The 19,512-nt window shown below is 44.2% G+C and overlaps 1 protein-coding gene and 1 pseudogene across 1 annotated transcript; one reads left to right on the forward strand and one right to left on the reverse strand.

Annotated features, from left to right (window-relative positions):
- Positions 1-3,929: 3,929 nt before the first annotated feature.
- On the reverse strand, positions 3,930-4,740 carry LOC103306043 (olfactory receptor 4E2-like; annotated as a pseudogene).
- A 6,710-nt stretch (positions 4,741-11,450) lies between these two features.
- LOC103306596 (olfactory receptor 5AR1-like) lies at positions 11,451-17,569 on the forward strand. Its single transcript, XM_065566766.1, has 2 exons — positions 11,451-11,457; positions 16,635-17,569. The coding sequence occupies exons 1-2, from the start codon at positions 11,451-11,453 to the stop codon at positions 17,567-17,569; spliced, it is 942 nt and encodes a 313-aa protein (XP_065422838.1).
- Positions 17,570-19,512: the final 1,943 nt, after the last annotated feature.

Consider the following 19,512-nt stretch of genomic DNA (forward strand, 5'->3'; position numbering starts at 1 on the left):
CCGCCCCTTCAATCTTCACCATGACCTCTGCTCGAGGCCCTATCAGTCCTGCAGGGATCCCAGCTGGACGGTCTTTTCTGGGGGAATCTTCAAATCCTGCAGGCCTGGGTGGTCCCCGTCCCCGGACTCTCTGGCAGCTACCGGATCTCTCCCAACTGATCCTCAGCTTTCCATACACTAAGGAGGGGTTTTCTTCATTATGGCACTTGGCAGCACTGTGTCCATCCCGACCACATCGGTAGCATAAGAATTGTCCTTTCCCCCTTCGCCCAGGTGGGATGGTGGCTCTAAATGCTGACTTCTCCATTGCCACAGTCAGAGGCTCTTTATTCCTGGAAGTCTTAGCTCGGTCAATGGTGCTTTGCAGTTCAGCTATCCGTTCTGTCAGGACCTGCATTTGTTGGGCAAGTTCCTCTGTGGTGCTCACCATCAGTACACTGGCCATTTGCAGTGGTGTTGTGCCGGCTGGCTCCAATGTGTGGGCTTCCCAAAACTCGCTGGCAGCCTGCCTTTCTTCCTCTTCTCTGACCTCCTTTATCAGCTGGGAATAACTTGGGGGATGTTCCCGTCGTTCTCTTAGCCGGAGATGGAGTAGAATTGGGTTCTGATACTGAGCTCCTCTTACAATTTGAGCCAGTCTGGTCTGATTCATCTGTTCAGCAGTCACTGCTCCCCTCATGACAGCTCTCTGAAGCAGACTCTCCAGCCTCTGTATATAGGCTGAAATCTTCTCGCCAATTTGCTGTCGGGAATTAAGGAACTTACAGTAACTGTCTTCAGGGCCCTCTATGTTCCCAAAGGTATGATCAAGGGCCTCTAGGCAGTCCTTCACACTGACCCCAGGGTCAATGAGCTTCAGGGTGCGAATCACATCTAATGCTGGGCCACTAAGGCTCTCTATTAGACATCTTCGCTTTTCTGCATCAGGTACGGCCCACTCCTGCAGCATTTCAGTGGTATGCTCCAACCAGGGTTCGAACTCTTCTGCCCCAGCAAATAATCTTAACTCATGACAAGAGTTTAACATAGCATGGGACAGCACAACCTTTTCCAATATTTGCCCCAGTGCTTTTGCCCAATCATTGGCTGAGGCTGCGGCCCCTGAGCTAGAGGCTGCAGGGCCGGGGCCCAACAAACCTGACATATTAGCCATTATACAAACAGAAATTTCCTCAAAATATAAACACAATTGTTTCCCAATGCAGTGGAACACTCAACAGGTGCTTGCGAGGGGAACTGACCCAGGGAATCCCGGATGAGCCCCCCAAAATGTAACCCTTCTGCCCATCTAAGTTGGCAGCAACAAGGGCCGGGTTCTGTATCTAGGGGTTCCGTTTCAATAACGCAATGCAAAACCGGCTCCAGCCCCCACCCAGTGACCTGGGACAATTACATACCACCTCCTGGGTGCCTCTAAGAGGCAATACTTCCCCTCTCGCAAGCACGGAGTCTGAGTGTAGCAGAAAATGTTTAATAACATGAGGTAAACGACATCAGCATTAAATTGGAAAAACACCACAAACAGGATTCATAACACAAACCATGAGCAAAAACCCACCCCAGCAATTTGGGCTGTGTCCTTTCCCTTTGGTTCTTGAGTCCAGCAACCCAAAAATCACCCAGAGTCCCCAAAGTCCAACACCCCCAAAGTCTCTTGGGTCCAGCAACCACCCAAAGTCCCAAAAGTCCAACAAACCCCAAAGTCTCTGTCCCTGGTCAGTGCAGCCCCAGAGTAAAAGGGGGGGCACATGGGGTGTTAAGGAGCACCTTACGTGATCCAAGGCCGGCCGGCCGTCTCTCAATGGGGTTCCGCCGCAGCCCTCACCATGAGCTAGTCCACTTCCTGCCATCCCACAAGCTGCTCCACTCACCGACCTGTGAGCTGCTCCAGCCGTCCCCGCAAACAGCTCCACTCGCCGTTCCTTGGCCCGCTCCAACCGGCCCCACAAGACTCCGCACCGCTCCTCCAGTCATCCCCACAAATTGCTCCACCAGCTGCTTAGCAATATAGATTCAGGCTCCCCCACTAGTTAATACAGCACTCAGTGATCTCAGCTCTTAATAACTTTAGCTCTTCTGTGATTTCAGCTCATAGTAGGGGAGCCCCAGTGCTGGTGCACCCTTGGCCCAAAGTGAATTCAGCTCAGCAGCCTGTAACTAGACTCCTAATGGAATCAAAGTTAGCTCTGACATTCCACAGCAGAGAGAGGAGGTGGTGCAATTAGGGTTTCGAGCCGGGTGGGTGGGTGGGTGGGTGCCTGCCTGTCAGGGGCTCGTTCACCTGCACATCTACCAATGTGATATATGCCATCATGTGCCAGCAATGCCCCTCTGCCATGTACATTGGCCAAACCGGACAGTCTCTCCACAAAAGAATTAATGGACACAAATCTGACATCAGGAATCATAATACTCAAAAACCAGTGGGAGAACACTTTAACCTGTCTGGTCATTCAATGACAGACCTGCGGGTGCCTATATTACAACAAACTTCAAAAACAGACTCCAACGAGAGACTGCTGAGCTGGAATTGATATGCAAACTAGACACAATCAACTCCGGATTGAATAAGGACTGGGAATGGCTGAGCCATTACAAACATTGAATCTATCTCCCCTTGTAAGTATTCTCACACTTCTTATCAAACTGTCTGTACTGGGCTAGCTTGATTATCACTTCAAAAGTTTTTTTTCTCTTACTTAATTAGCCTCTCAGAGTTGGTAAGACAACTCCCACCTGTTTATGTTCTCTGTATGTGTGTATATATATCTCCTTAATATTTATTCCACTCTGTATGCATCCGAAGAAGTGGGCTGTAGTCCACGAAAGCTTATGCTCTAATAAATTTGTTAGTCTCTAAGGTGCCACAAGTACTCATGTTCTTTTTGCGGATACAGACTAACACGGCTGCTACTCTGAAATCTGTTGGGTTGGGCAGTTATTGTTGCACAAGGGAGTGCTCTATATACCAGCCTGCCCCATGCGCTACCACCCCACTTCCTGCAGCACAGCGCTCCCAAGCACCATGCTGGGGTATTGGGGCAGCATGGGCAAGGTGCCCCCTACTGAGCCCCCATCCTGCTTCCTGCAGCATAGTGCCCCCTAGCACTGTAATGGGGCATTGCAGCTTTGCAGGGCTCTAGGGGGTACTGTGCTGCAGGGAGCAGGGCAGAGGGCTCAGTAGCGGGCGGTTTCTCCTCAGAATGAGCACTGACTCCACAGCCGCCTCGGGGTGCTAAAGGGAGCTGTGCTGGAGTCATCAGAGACCGTCTGGTGATTGCTGTGGAAGTGGAGGGGCATTAAGTTCGATCCAGTGTCCTGGTGAAAGTCTGTTTTCTTTGTGGTCAGCAGCAGGAGGAGAAAATACAGAAAACACAATTCTTGTTATCATTATTAATTCACAAAGCTCCACAAAGTGCCAATAGGTAACTAAGGCCATACCCTCAAAGGTACTTAGGTGCCTAATTGAAACCAATTGGAATTAGGCACCTCCATGCCTCTGAGGAGATGGGCCTAAATCTGTCTGCATTTCCCATCTTAAATTGCTGTGTAGCCACTTCCCACATGGTGTCACTGTTGTCCAGTTGCCCCACCCCAGAGCTGGCTGCATTACAGCTTCGGGTGAGCCATCCCCATGTGGTGTTCTGTGGGGATGTTACCCAGCTGCCCCACCCCAGAGCTAGCTGCATCTCGGCTTCAGGTAAGCCATCCACATGTGGTGTTGCTGTGTGGCTGTTAGCCAGCTTCCCAACCCCAGAGCATCCCAGTACTGAGTGAGCCAACCCTGTGCGGCATTGCTGCACAGCTCTTACCTGGTTGCCCCACCCCAGAGCTGGCTATACCCCAGCAGGTGCGTGAAGCTTTTAAGGCCAAGACATTAAACCGCAGAACAACAGCAAATTGGCAAGCCACCCAGAGAGGCCCTTGAGTCACTTCTCTGCTCTCACCCACCTGCCCCACAGCCGCCTCATGGCTCCCTTCATCTCCATGTTCCTCAGGGTGTAGATCAGTGGGTTGAGCATGGGCGTCACCACTGTGGCCAGCAGCGACACCACTTTGTCAGCTGGGATGGTGGAGAAGGGCCGAGTGTAGATGAAGATGCAGGGTCCGAAGAAGATGGCCACCACCATCAGATGGGCCGTGCAGGTGGACAGGGCCTTGAGCCGGCCCTCAGTGGAGCGGCGCCGCAGGGCAGCCAGGATGACCCCGTAGGAAACCAGCAGCACCAGGAAGCAGCCCAGGGAGATGGCCCCGGTGTTGGACACCACCAGGATCTCCACCAGGGACGTGTCAGTGCAGGCCACGCCCAGCAGCGGGGCCACATCACAGAAATAGTGGTCGATGTGGTTGGGGCCGCAATAGGGCAAGGTGGTGGCCAGTAGGGTCTGTACCAAAGAGTGGGCCAGGGCCCCCATCCAGGAGCCGGCCACCAGCCGGGCGCAGGTGCATCATGATGGCCGTGTAGTGCAGGGGCTGGCAGATGGCCACATAGCGGTCGTAGGCCATGGCGGTGAGGAGAAAGATCTCAGTGCAGCCCAAGAAGTGCAAGAAGAAGAGCTGAGCCAGACACTCGCCCAAGGAGATGGTGGCATGGCCAGAGAGCAGCCCCAGGGCCATCTGGGGGGTGGTGACCGAGGTGTAGCACAGGTCCACCAGGGAGAGGTTGCCCAGGAGGTAGTACATGGGGGAGGCAGCCAGGCGCGGCTCAGCACAGATGGTCAGGATGATGGACAGGTTCCCCAGCAGCACGATGGCATAGGAGAGGAGAAGCAGGATGGCCAAAGCCAGGCTAAGGACCCGGGGCTGTGAGAGGCCCAGCAAGACAATCTCATGCACTGCGCCTGTGTTGCCAGGTCTCAGCGGGTCATTGGACCTGCACAAAGAGAAGAGCAAAATGCCGTGGCTATTGGGTGTTGGCTGGTCTTCCTGTTGGCCCAGTCTGGCAGGACAGACAGCTCCCCAGGCCTTTGCTAGAGAACCAACTGGACAGCCTTTAGTAAAATCCCCAGACACCTCAGGGGTGCGACAGAGTGACAACCTAGAGACAAAGAGAACTAGACACTGGCAGACAGTCAGAGCTTAGACAGAGAGATAGTGCTTAGAGAGATAGAGGATAGATAAAGGAATTAATTGATGGGTAGAGAGATCTTTCATGCATCTATCCATCTGCATCCTTCCATCATTCCATCCATCCACACATCTACCCAGTTATCCATCCATTCATCCATCTACATATATCCATTCATTCATCCATCTATATCTATCCATCCATCCATCTGTTCATCCATCTGCAACCATCCATTCATTCATCCACTATTCTCCTTACTTACTGCATTTAAACTTCACCCTCACAAATATATACACACACAGCTATGTTTAGTATCTTACAGCGTGGAATTTGCTGAATCCATGGTGCTGAGATGGCAATTTCTTTCCACTGCAAAACTCTGCAATACAGATAAAGATTTTGCTTTTCGGGTATGAATGCTTTAGTAATTAAAGCATTTACTATCCTACATTAATTAATACTAAGGCTTAATCAACCCTGCAGTTTCAGAAGAGCAAATAGCCACCAACACTGACAGATAGATCGATAGATAGATGAACAGCTCCTTAATGCTATCATTGCAGTTATCAATGATGAACAGCTATCAATGATGTGTAGTGGGAAAAAAAGCCCTGCATAATTACTGAAGATTCCAATTGGAGTAACATAAGCTGAGGGGTGGAGGTGTCTCCTGCTGTCACTACTAAAGCATCCTTGAAATTTCTAAATATTACAGATAGCAATTTTCTAACTTAAAAGGTGTTGCATCTAACGCAGGGAAATTCTGTATTAAACCTCACCTTGACAAATAAGTAAGAACTGATCACGGAATTAAAAATTAATGGTAGCTTAGGCACAAGTGATTATGGCTTGATCACATTTACAATGTGCAAACAGAATAAAGTCCAGACCAGTGATCTATATCTATATCTATATCTATATCTATATGGTGCTTTAAAAGGGCCAATTTCACAAAGCTGAAAATAATCAGAAGCCAAATCAGCTGGGAGAAAGAATGAACAGAAAATAATGTGACTGATCATAGGGTATTGTTTAAAATATTTTACTAAATGCCCAAAAGACCACAGGCTCACAATGAAAAAGAAGCCTACAGTCATGATAAAATAACAGCCTGGCTTACAGGGGAAGCACAAGCAATTATAAAAAATAAAGCAACTATAGATGACAAAAATGTTACCTGTGTATTTGGCACAGGTGCGGCCGCTGCTGGAATATGGTGTCCAGTTCTGGTACCAACAAGTTGAGAAAATTGGAAAGGGTTCAGAGAAGAGCCATAAGAACGATTAATGTTTGGAAAACATGCCTGAGATACAAGGAGAGAGAGTGAGTGAGCGAGAGAGAGGTGTATGGTGAGAGAGAGATGGGTTTGTATGAGGGTCTACCCTGCAATCTAGTTGCTCTTAGCTTCTCCAGAGCTAAGCAGGCTGGATGAAGAGAGTGGGGGGATTTAACCCATTGTATGCCAGTGGATCTAGTAATATCCTGATGGAAGAAGCAGCCATGAGCTCTTTCCTCTGATGTGCAGGCAATCTTCAGAACAGCACAAGTCAAATTCTCTCTCTCCTGATGTGCTGGCTGATGTGCTGGCTGAGCTATTTCACGTGGGTGAGATTGGCGTGCAGGGCTGGACTCCCCGGAAGGTTTGCACACTGACACTGAGTTTAGAAATGCTGATCACAAACAATAACACATCCCATAATTCACTAGGGTTTTTAAGCTGGATTGTATTATGCTTAATAGAGGAGCAAGACATCTTTGCATTGATCAGATGCAAGGGCATCGACCCAAGGAGGAGAATTCAGGAATATTGAATCCCAGGCCCCTGCTCTAACCCACTAGATTACACTCTTCTCCAATAGCTGTGCATAGAACTCAGAAGTCCTGACTCCCAGCCCCCTTCCTCTAGCCCACTAGATCCTGCTCTTCTCCCACCTCACAGCTGTGGGGGTGGGGATAGAACCCAGGAGTCCTGACTTTCATTCCGTAAGGAGAACTTGAATAGAATAGAAAAGAATTATTAAAGTGTCAAGAGGAATCAGACCCAAAGAGATATGTTTCCTGAAACATAAGTACTGCCTGTCCTATAACAGTACTTAGTGCTGGGGAGAGGGACTAGAAATCTGGACTCATGGGAGGAAAGTGTGGCCTAGTGGGTGGGGAGGTAGAGCTGGTCTAATTTCTCTGTGCCTCGTTGTTCATCTCTGAAATGGGACTAATAATACAGCCGGCCAGGAACTTTCAGTTAGTTGGAGTTCCTTATTGTTACTGTAATACAAATATTAATAACAACATTTGAGATGCACAATCAGAGGACTTTCACTTTAGCACATGCTGTATGCAATCTTAACTAATATTTTACTCCTACTTTAAGAATCCTTCATGCTGATGAAGGTCAAAATCCAAGGAGTTGGGTGGCTGAATCTTTAAATCAGAGATCTTTTCTCCAAAGTGTATGTCAGACTTTTGAGTTATATAGCAATGTGTTGGCATCAGTCTGTCACTCAATAGAAGGGGTGTGAAGCAGTGAATCTTTAATAGAGGCAGATTTCCTCCCAAGTGTGTGTCAGCTGTCTGAGTAAAATATGTGGTGAGAAAAACAACTGAACAACAACAAAAAAACAAGTGAGCAAACACAGGGTGGGTCCCCGAGGGAGGGGGCTGGGAAAAGGTGGAACAAGGGCAGGGCCTCAGGGGAAAGGGTGGAGTGGGGGCTGGGACTTGGGGCGGAGTGGGGATGGAGCATCCACCAGGAAAAATAAAAGTCAGCGCCTTGTGGTCCCGCCAATCTACACAATGGCATCAGGACATTATTTAACACTTGCTTTTCTGACTGCTGGATTTTCCAAGGGGCCCAAGGGAACTAAGACTGGCCAGTGCTAATTTTGGCTGGGAATGTCAAGGAATCATAAGGGATTATATTGAATTTGGACACCTAATTTCCTTTGGCTCCTTGAAAATCCCAGGCATGTGTGAATTGTTCCAGTCATCCCCTCTAATGGGCCTGGCCTTGCAATGGCCATCACTGGATGCCATCAGCCATTGTGTTGCTGTGACAGACCAACACTATCTTGCAATGTGCTAGACATACTCTATGGAATTAAGACAAACCCTTACTGACTTAGCTTTAATACCTTCCATTGCATTAAAATACAGTTGTGTGTATGCTGTGGTGGAATTGTGTGTAACTCTTCGAGGATCTAATGTAATTCCTCTGTTCTCAGCCCTTGGACACCATCCCCGGAGAGGTTCACATACACTAGTTCAAATTGCATTCTCCAGGGACCAGCAGACAAAGAGGATTTTTGGATAAATAGCCTGGTTTTAAACTGGCTCAGGGCCTTCTTCCTGATCCAGCAAATGGACAGGACCCATTGTCCATCAAAGGCCCCAATCCTTAGGGTAAGGTTAGAAGGACTGGGCCTACTGATGCTTCATATGCCTGGGAGCTTGTTCTGAGCTGAAGTTGTGAAGAACTTGAATCCACAAGGAAACCCCTTGGATGTCATAAACAGACAGTTAAGGGTTAATGCCTCATTTACCTGCAAAGGGTTAAGACGTTCACCTAGCCTAGCTGACACCTGACCAGAGGAACCCATGGGGGGACAAGATTTTTCAAGAGGAAGGAGGGAAGATTTCCTTTGTCTCAAAGTTCATTGAGTTTTGTGCCAGAGAGGAAAGATCCAGGAATCAGCCTCGCCTCCTATTAAAGTAGTATGTATTAGAGAAGAAATAAATAGGTTTATGTTTATTTTCTTTTGTAACTTGTCTTGTGCATTAGAGGGATAATCAAATTGGGATTTCTTTTGTGTAACTAAGGTTTTGCCCAGGGGAACATCCTCTGTGTTTTAAATCTGTTGTCTGTGAGAGAAACTTGTATGCTCTCTCCCAGAGGTTTTCCTTTCACCTTTCTTTCTTTAATTAAAAGTCTTCTTTTTAAGAACCTGATTAATTTTTTCCCTTGTTTTAAGATCCAAGGGGTTGGATCAGTGTTCACCAGAAAATTGGTGGAAAAGTCTCTCAAAGTTACCCAGGGTAGGGTTACAGTACTTGGGAGGGAGAGATTTTGGGAGGGAAGACAAAGTTTCCCAAATAACTCATAAACAGCTGTTTTAAACTATTTGGGTGGTGGCAGCAACCAGATCTAAGCTGATAATTAAGCTTAGGGGTTCTCATGCAGGTCCCCACATTTGTACCCTAAAGTTCAGAGTGGGGGTGAAACCTATGACAGATGGGGTTTGGAAGGATTGCTCCAGCCAGAGCCCCTGATGGAATCGGAGTGATCTCTGATAAGCTTATTAGCATAAGCTTGGGCTCTTTTATTGTTTTTAATATATACACCTCTACCCTGATATAATGCAACGCAATATAACACAAATTCGGATATAACACAGTAAAGCAGAACTCCGACGGGAGTGGGGGAGGGAGGTTTGTGCACTCTGGTGGATCAAAACTAGCCAAAAAAAGCCACCATTTCCCATTTTTGAAAGAAAACAACATTGGTCAAAAGCCCCATCTTGGCTAAGAGGGGAAGTGAAAGTAGCTGTTAAAACAGAAACAAAAATATAAGCATAACAAATGAAAATAGGGCAGTAGATAACGAATACATATTAGAATCATTGTCACAGTCGTCCAGGAGATTCCAATCTTCCGTAGAAATCTTTTCCTTCAGGATTGCCTCATCAAAAGCTACCAATTGGTGCCTTCTGTTTGCCATATACAGCACCTTTTTCTCCACCTTCACAATGAACACGAGTCTGGCTCTCAGTAGGTGATGATCGCTACAGATATTGAATGACGGCACTACAGAAATATCCTGCATGATGCGTCATCTATCGATCAGAAAGTAATCAATTTCAAGGAATGGTCTTCGAAAATTGTCTCATGCTATTTGAAGTCATCGTGTATTGAGGTGCTTTACCTCCGATTGAACCGAAACAGCACCCTCAAAATCATCCAGATCTATGCTCCCACAAGTGCATGCGAAGACGATGATGTGACTCAAGCAGTGTCTCGCCCCATTAGATAGTACAACAGTCCATCAAGCTTCCATACACAGGCTAGAAATCCCTTTAGCCTAGCACCAGTACTTCCCCAAGTCCAGTCTTCGTTCCTCAGGTGTTTCCAAGTGTTCTCTTGTGTGGGGAGTGCACTGCTGTGTCATTTCCCCACTTTATAGTTTATTCCATATGGAAGAAATCCCTTGGTTTCAAGCCAATTTCCCAGCCCAGTTTATGGAAAAACACAGGTACCAAAATGGAGTTCATTATCATATCATCTGGTCACAAGCCCTTGCCTGCTGCCGATGAGTCATGGCAGCCATTGTCCATAGGCTGACTGAAGCATCCACAGGTGTGGATAAGCTCTTCTATGGTCCATTGTCTTTGTTGCAGGTCCATTAGCACAGTTGTATCTGAAAGACTAGTGGTGGGTGTTTCCAACTTCACAACATCTTGCAGTAACACACATATAGCAAAACTTCATAACTTCACATACAATGACGGCACATACAATCCAATGGGTTATTAATGTTCAACAGATCAAGACTTTTAGAATGATACTTCACAAGGCATCTTTTGTACAAAGCATATCATAATTATATAACAATGGTGAATGTGGGGGTGCCAGGGTGTTGCTTTGGGGCACAAAGTGTCACAGTCCCCCTATATCTGAGGGGAGAAAGGATTTATATAGGGGTGTCCCAACTCTTGGCAATGTGGCCAAACCACTGACCTGTGTAATATTCTGATGTAGCCCTCCCTCAGTCTCTACTGTTGAAGCTGCTCCACTGTCAATGAAGCAGGAAAACTAGACTAGACTCCAGGTCTCCCACCTCAGAGATGAAGGCCCAAGCTATCCAGTTTTTTTCTGGCTCAATGACTCTTCAATTATTTAGCACACAGTGGATCAGCTTCAACAGGAGAGCTTTCCATTGGAATATCCCATATCTCAGTGGTTAGCACACTCTCCTGAAAGGTGTGAGAGACTCTGGCTCAGATCTTTGTTTTTCCTTTTAGAGAGAGCAGGGAGTTGAACCTTGTTATGATAACTGGGGCTAAAAATTTACCCTAACTTTGAACATAACTGTAAAAATTATCAATGTTAATTATCAATTATCAAAATGTCTTGTGTCTGTTGAAGTGGGCATTCGCCCACGAAAGCTTATGCTCCAATATTTCTGTTAGTCTTAAAGGTGCCACAGGACCCTCTGTTGCTTTTTGTAAAAATTATGTGAAAGTTCATAAGATGTCACAATAAACTATAATAACAAACTTTGATGGGAGAAGGTTTGAAAGGGAGACAGAAAGACTGAATTGGTCTAAACAAAAAGCTCTTGTTGATCTAATTCACGGACTGCTGAAATCATGCTTGCTAAAAACAAGAGATGTGGAGCCATAAATTAGTGAACCAAAATTGGTGTGTTGGATATTAGGCCTAACTGGTGGATAAAATAATAAGGGGATGGGCTATTCCAACCATTGCTCCCCTTTCTGAGTCCTTAAAGAAAGAAGAGGGGGAAGGAAGAACTGACAGAGGCTACTGGAGCAAATTTCATCATCATAACTGCCATCCCTAACATCTTCTGGGACCTTGCGCTTCCTTTGTCCTTATCCTGAGAGATGTCTGGACCAGACCAGGCCAGAGAAAGGGACACAGATGAGTCCAACACCTCCACCAGCTCCAGCTGAATCCCACAGGCTGGCTGCAATTAAAGGATATTAACAGAGCAGCAATACCAATACCTCCAGCTCATCTCAACCAACTTCTTTTCTTTCACCGAAAAGGACAGTTATTACCATCTTCGATACCGTCTGCGAACTGTCAAACAAGAGGTGTTTTTTTCCTTCTTCTATAAACTCTCTTCAGCTAAAGGGAAAGGGAACAAATGATGTTGTTAAAATGAAAGCTTTATTTAATACTTTATACTGAGCATGCCTATTGGATCAGGTCCTGCACACTAAATAGGTCTTTGCCTGCCTATCTTACGCCAGTTCACCTATCATACTGGGGCTTATGTGGGAGTTAGATGTCTGGACTCCTAGAGTGAGCCAGGACTGCCCATACCCAGTGGCAGAAACAGAGGTGCCTAGGGAAATTTGACCCTGAAAACTTAGGCACCAAGTTTTTGGCCGGAGTTTTGTGGGTTGCAGTGAAGGCTGAAACAGGGATTTAGGTGACTGAGTCACATTGTGAGTCACTTAAGCACCTGTATGCTTAACTGTAGATCTTCATGTTTGGAAATTTTAGCCTAAGGAAATTTCCCCAGATAGCAAAAAGAATGTAGCCACCATCTGTTGGCACAGATATAGATCTGCTGACAGAGAAATAAACATCTAGTGAAAGAAACATATATTCTTTATTATATACAAGTAAAAGTCCCAAATGAGGTCAGGAGTCCATTCTCCTAGTCATTGTATATACATATTTTATATACTCCAAAAACCTTCTAATCTAAGATTTATCAAAGACACTTAGGGCAGTTAAGTGCCCAACTGCTATTGAAAATAAATTAGATTTTGTAGATGCATAAATTTTGGGGTCAGAAGGAATCATTAAAATCATCTACTTCTGACCACCTGCATAGCACAGGCTAGAGATTTTCACCAAGAAATTCCTTCACTGAGCTTGTTACTTGTGGTTAAGATAGAGCATATAACTGTAGAAAGCTGAGTACTTAACTTCCTTAGGGGCCTTTAAAAATACCAGTCTAAATAAATAAGAAAGAACGGAAAGATGATTATCTCCATTTTAAAAATGGGTAAACCAAGGCACAGAAAACCGGATTTGTAAAGGTACTTGGAGGGATTTTCAATAGCATCCGGGTGTCTAAAACTCATTGGTTCCAATGGGTATTTGGCACCTAGTTACTTTTGAAATCCCACTAGGTGCCTAAATACCTTTACAAATCTGCCTGAGTGACTTGTTCAAAGACACAAAGAGGATCTGCTTCAGATGGATAGAATTGAGCTAAGGTTTTCTGACCTCCACTCCACTGCTTTAACCGCAACCAGGTGTGTTCCTTTTCAGGTTCAAAGCACTGGAAGATATGCTACAGACTTCAGTGAAAGGATAGCTCAAGGCCTTGATGGTGAAATACCATTAACTTTTTAACAATGCCCACTGGAAACCTTAGAAAGTTACATGATCAAGGTTGTTGACATTTAAAATTAGATAGGAGAAAGCACATGAGGATTCTGTAGGAAACAGTCCTACTGAGTCAAGAGAATGGGAAAGACACTCAAGGGAGTCTTAACCATCACTTACGTCTGTGGGTCTATAATTTATAAATGCTCCTTGAATCAACTCTTTGCAGATTAAGCAGAATAACTATCCTGCAGCAATCTGTGTCATCAGAAATGTGAGGAGACCAATTAGAACATCTCCAAGGCTTGGGAGAAAGGACAACCACCAGAAGGTTTTCAGAAACTGAATTTTTCAAGGTCTGTTTTCTTTGGGAGATCTGCTGCCTCATGGAAAGCACATGGTGACTGGAGCATGTAGGTAAGTGTATGTCAGAAAGAAACAATTTGTTTAATATCGGAATATGTGACCCCCTGCACGAAAACACCAAGGTGCAGAACAGTGTCTATCCTTTCTCTGTGAAAAGTACAGACCGTAGTTAACATTTCATTTATAGTTTCATTGACAAAAAAAGTACAGCGAGGGATGAAAAATAATAGATTTGAAGAAGAAGTAGAAGTGCAGTTCATAATTTTGCAGAGAATATGTATTTAAGACCCCAGTCATGCAAAGACATATAGGTGTTTTGCTTTCAAACTCTGGCAAATCTGTTTGATTTTCCCATATATCTGAACATATTTAAAATATTTTATGAATTAATTAGTGCTTATCAAAAAAATAGAAAACATTGTGAGGAAATGCATAATTTGAAAGATTTTTGTTAATTCATTTCTTTGTTTTTATGGTGTGATTTTCCATTTTTTACATTTTCAGTGAAATTTAAAATATTCTGTGCATGTGAAAGGATTTTTAAAACATTTTTAAAAGAGCAAAGAAGAAATAAATCTCTTTCTCAAAAGTAAGATGGAAAAAATTTTCACACAGGAAGGGATTAAAATTGTTCCACTTTCATATGAAAAATATTTTTAAAAATTTGAATTTCAAAGATAAAACAAGTTTTGCTTTAGAATTTCAATTAATGTTTAGATTTATTTCTGTGAGGTGTGAAATGGTAAATCCCCATTGTACAGATGGCAAAGTGAGGTACCAATGCTGAGAAATTTTCAAAGGGGACTAAAAGAATCATAGAAGATTACGGTTGGAAGAGACCTCAGAAGGTCATCTAGTTGAACCCGCTGCTCAAAGCAGGATCAACACCAACTAAATCATCCCAGCCAGGGTTTTGTCAAAACAGTCCTTAAAAAGCTCTAAGGATGGAGATTCCGCCACCTCCCTAGGTAACCCATTCCAGTGCTTCACCACCCTCCTAGTGAAATAGTGTTTCCTAATATCCAACCTGACCTCTCCTACTGTAGCTTGAGACCATTGTTCCTTGTTTCGTCATCTGCCACCACTGAGAACAGCTGAGCTCCATCCACATTGGAACCCCCATTCAGGTAGTTGAAGGCTGATATCAAATCCCCCCTCACCCTCCTCTTCTGCAGACTAAACAAGCCCGGTTCCCTCAGCCTCTCCTTATAAGTTATATGTCCCAGCCCCCTAATCATTTTTGTTGCCCTCTGGTGGACTCTTTCCAATTTGTCCACATTCTTTCTGAAGTGGGGGGCCGAAAACTGGATGCAATGCTCCAGACGTGGCCACACCCGTGCCGAATAGAGGAGAATAATTACTTCTCTCAATCTGCTGGCAATGCTCCTACTAATGCAGCCCAATATGCCTTTAGCCTTCTTGGCAACAAGGGCACACTGCTGACTCATCCAGCTTCTCATCCACTGTAATCTCCAGGTCCTTTTCTGCAGAACTGCTGCTTAGCCAGTTGGTCTCCAGCCTGTAGCTGTGCATGGGATTCTTCCGTTCTAAGTGCAGGACTCTGCTCTTGTCCTTGTTGAACCTTATCAGATTTCTTTTGGCCCAATCCTCCAATTTGTCTAGGTCACTCTGGACCCTATCCCTACCCTCCAGCGTATCTATCTCTCCCTCAGCTTAGTGTCATCTGCGAACTTGCTGAGGGTGCAATCCATCCCATCAACCACATAATTAATAAAGATGTTGAACAAAATTAGCCCCAGGACCAACCCCTGGGGCACTCCACTTAATACCGGCTGCCAACTAGATATCAAGCCATTCATCACTACCCATTGGGCCCGACAATCTAGCCAGCTTTCTTTCCACCTCACAGTCCATTCATCCAATCCATTATTTTTTAATTTGCTGACAAGAATATAATGGGAGACCGTGTTGAAAGCTTTGCTAAAGTCAAGATATATCACATCGACTGCTTTCCCCATATCCACAGAGCCAGTTATCTCATCATAGAAGGCAATCAGGTTGGTCAGGCATGACTTGCTCTTGGTGAATCCATGTTGACTGTTCCTGATCACCTTCCTCTCCTCCAAGTGCTTCAAAATGGTTTCCGTTAGGATCTGGTCCATGATTTTTCCAGGGATTCAGGTGAGGCTGTAGTTTCCTGGGTTCTCCTTCTTCCCTTTTTTAAAGATGGGCATGATATTTGCCTTTTTCCAATTGTCTAGGACCTCCCCTGATCACCACAAGTTTTCAAAGATAATGGGCAATAGCTGTGCAATCACATCAGCCAATTCCCTCAGCACCCTCAGATGCATTAGATCTGGACCTATGAACTTGTACATGTCCAGCTTTTCTAAATAGTCCTTAACCTGTTCTTTCACCACCGAGGTGAGTTCCCTGCCCATCAGTTCCCTAAGAGAGTCAAAGTCTACTTTTCTGAAGTCCAGGGTCCATATTTTGCTACTCTCTTTTCTTCCTTTTGTGAGGATCCCAAAATCAACCATCTCAGGGTCACTGCTGCCCAAGTTGCCCACGGAATAAGGAATTAATCCATCCATACTAAGGAAAACGCTTAAACATTTGTTTAACTTTAAGCATGCACTTTCTCCCCTGAATCAAGATGGATTCCAGAATGTGCTTGTAGAGTTTTTTGGGCAGAAAAATGTCCACCAGCCCTGATAAGAAGTTACCATTTTAACAGGAGCTTTAAACCTTTATTTTAAAAGAATCTGTCATTAAGATGGAAAAATATCAAAACAGAGAATATGAACTTTGGGTAGCTGCTGAATTTCCATGATGGATTGATGTAAATTAGGACTGTGCAGCCAGAATAAATATTGAACATCAAGTGTTATTATTTATGTTGTTACATGTGAATATATCTAAAAGTAATAATGATAATAATAATAATAAACGTAAGTGCTTAAGGCTTAATTATGTTCCAAAGAGCTTGATAGACAGAAATACTCCCTGAACTACAGAATGTGGTCCGAAAAGGAAGAGATGGTGGAACATATGTTTAGCATACATATACCTTCTCTCCGTTCCACTGTCTTTTATTATCCGCATGTTGTTTTCAACTGAATATATTCACCTTATTTGTCCCTGCATGCAGGTAAAGTGATAGACATGAACAATCAAAGCACAGTGACAGAATTCAGACTCCTGGGCCTCTCGAGCTTCCCAGAAATGCAGCCGTTACTCTTCATGAGCTTCCTGATTATCTACCTGCTGACTTTGGCTGGCAACCTCTCCATTTGCTTGGCTATCTGGGTGGATACCACACTCCACACTCCTATGTACTTTTTTCTGATCAACTTGTCTCTCTTAGACATCTCGTACTCTTCCGTCACTCTCCCCAATATGCTAGTGACGTTGGTTGCCAAGATTAAATCTCTTTCCTTCTCCAGTTGCATGGCCCAGCTGTACTTTCTCATCTCCTTTGCTGGATCTGAATCTTTGCTTCTTGCCCTGATGGCTTATGACCGCTACATGGCAATATGCCAGCCTTTGCACTACACAACCATCATGAACCACAGGACTTGTATGTGCTCTGCCATTGCTATATGGATAGGTGGTTTTGTCTACTCAATGTTACATACGTTCTTCATAGCCAGGCTACCTTTCTGTGGTTCCAATGAAATCAATCACTTCTTCTGTGAGATCCCTCCTTTGATCAAATTGGCCTGTATGGACACCTATTTTAATGAGGTGCTGGTTTTTCTGCTCAGTGGAGCAGTAGGTGGAAGTTGCTTCCTGTTGATTTCCACATCATACGCTTACATACTATCCACCATCATGAAAATCCACTCAGCCCAGGGCAGACGCAAAGCCTTCTCAACTTGTGCTTCCCACCTCCTCACCGTCCTGCTGTTCTATGGCCCGGGTTTCTTCACCTACCTCTCCCCCTCCTCCAGCTACTCCATGGATATTGGGAAAGTGGTCTCTGTGTTTTATACTGTGGTCACACCCATGCTAAACCCAATGATCTACAGCCTCAGGAACAAGGATGTGCAAGCTGCCTTCAAGAAAGCCATGGGAAGGAGTAGGAAATAGCCATGAAGAGAGAGCCAGTTCTTTCTTTAAATGCAACAACATGTTGCCAAAAAAAGGGCTCCCTAAATTATTTGGCAGTTGATTGAGCACCAGGATTCACAGTAGGAATGGAGGGAACTTGACTTTTTCTTCAGTTACCTCAGCCCCAATTCTGGTGCATTCCCATTTAGTATTAATACCAACCAAAGACATTCCCATCCATTATGGCAGTGTACCTGTCCATTCCCACTCGCCAAAGACATTGATTTATTACAATAATCCCACTCACCCAATCTAAGGGTTTAAAATATTCCCAGCCACCACATCCACAAGAGAGGCACCATTCCATCCATGACTCTGATCTTGTGAGATCATTCTAGACTCATGAACCATTGCTGTGAAAGTTTAGTAGCATATATCTCATGTACTTTGTACTGAAAACACCCTGGGAACTTTATGATTGTTAAATTATTTCAGTAATTAATTAATTAATTTTGTTTGGTCAGAGCATGTGCATTGCTGACTTACTCTGTGGAGCCAGACACCTAAGCCCCAGTCTGATTTATGAACTGGGGGAAGATAGGATTGTTAGAGGGCTTTCCCTTCACCCCTCCTCTGAGATTGGCTTAAAATCGTGAGTTGTTATCTATCTATCTATCTAGATATTGTCAGTATCAGAAACAACATATGAAATGCATGTGGCAATTGGGCCATGTAACCTCCTATGTGTGCAATCTCCCTCGGATAGCCAATGAAATTGTTGCATGCAAATTAGCCATAGTGTAAGGGTGGTGGTTGGTTGAGTTAGCGGTGAAATCCCAGTGTTCTAGAACTCTGGGCATGGCATAGATACATGCCTTATGGTAGCTGTACATCAGATAGGTGTAATTTGCAAAGTCAAAATGGCTGAGAACTTAAAAAATGGATGATAACAGACCACAAATCCCACTGGTGATTGAACCTTGTGGTATTCTGAACAAAATGAGACCTGTGATATGTTTTGACAATCCTGGAATCTAATTATATACATAATTATGGAGTTCTTTGTAAATGCCTTCCATTTCTTTCTTTCTTTCTTTCTTTCTTTCTTTCTTTCTTTCTTTCTTTCTTTCTTTCTTTCTTTCTTTCTTATGAAAAAGGAGTTTAACTTAACCCCCTGACCTCTGGAGTACATTTTACTATTTTGTTTAGTAATCCCTTAGAGTGTATTATTTTACACTCTACACCTCTAATTAAGGTCACAACCAGTGTCTCACTATATAGCTGATGTTGAATGTCCCCCTTGAAAATAGGTAGTAATAATAACAACAATAAACCCCCAACAAGTAACATCAAACAAAAACATGAAACACACAAAAACCCTCAAGCCTTTACCTTTTTATTGTTAAATTGCACTGACAACTGGCCTTAGTACTCAACATTTCAGGTAAAATTAACAGTAAAAGTGTCAAAAGCACTTATGACCAGATTTTGAAAGGTATTTTGACACCCAAAGATGCAGGCAGCTGCCTAGTGGGATTTTTCAAATCATTGAAGGTCCATGTTGTTCAAGTGAGTTTGGCACCTAAATATTTTTTAAAAATCTGGATCTAGATACCTAACTCCTATTGGGAGCTTGGTGCCTAGGCACTTTTGAAAATCTCCCTAGGTGCTTTCTGCATTTTCAGACACCTACATACTTTAAAACAGGCATTAATTCCAAATCACTTTTTAAAATGGGACTTGGATGCTTTTGAAAATTTACCCTGGAAGCTTTAAAAGGTCTCCTTTTTAATGTTTATTTGTCTACCCTTTCCATCTCTCCTTCTAGCAGCCCAAAGAAACTACATTTAATTCAATGTAATGCAACTAATTAATGTAAATACAATTTTGAGATTGGCTTCTGTAATAGAGAACTAGCCACAGTGGTAACTGCTTTAGACAACTGTCTTACTACATGGTTTTCTAGAGGTGACAAGTACATA

The sequence above is a fragment of the Chrysemys picta genome, chromosome 13, assembly GCF_011386835.1.
Source record: "Chrysemys picta bellii isolate R12L10 chromosome 13, ASM1138683v2, whole genome shotgun sequence".
NCBI classification, from domain to species: domain Eukaryota; kingdom Metazoa; phylum Chordata; order Testudines; family Emydidae; genus Chrysemys; species Chrysemys picta.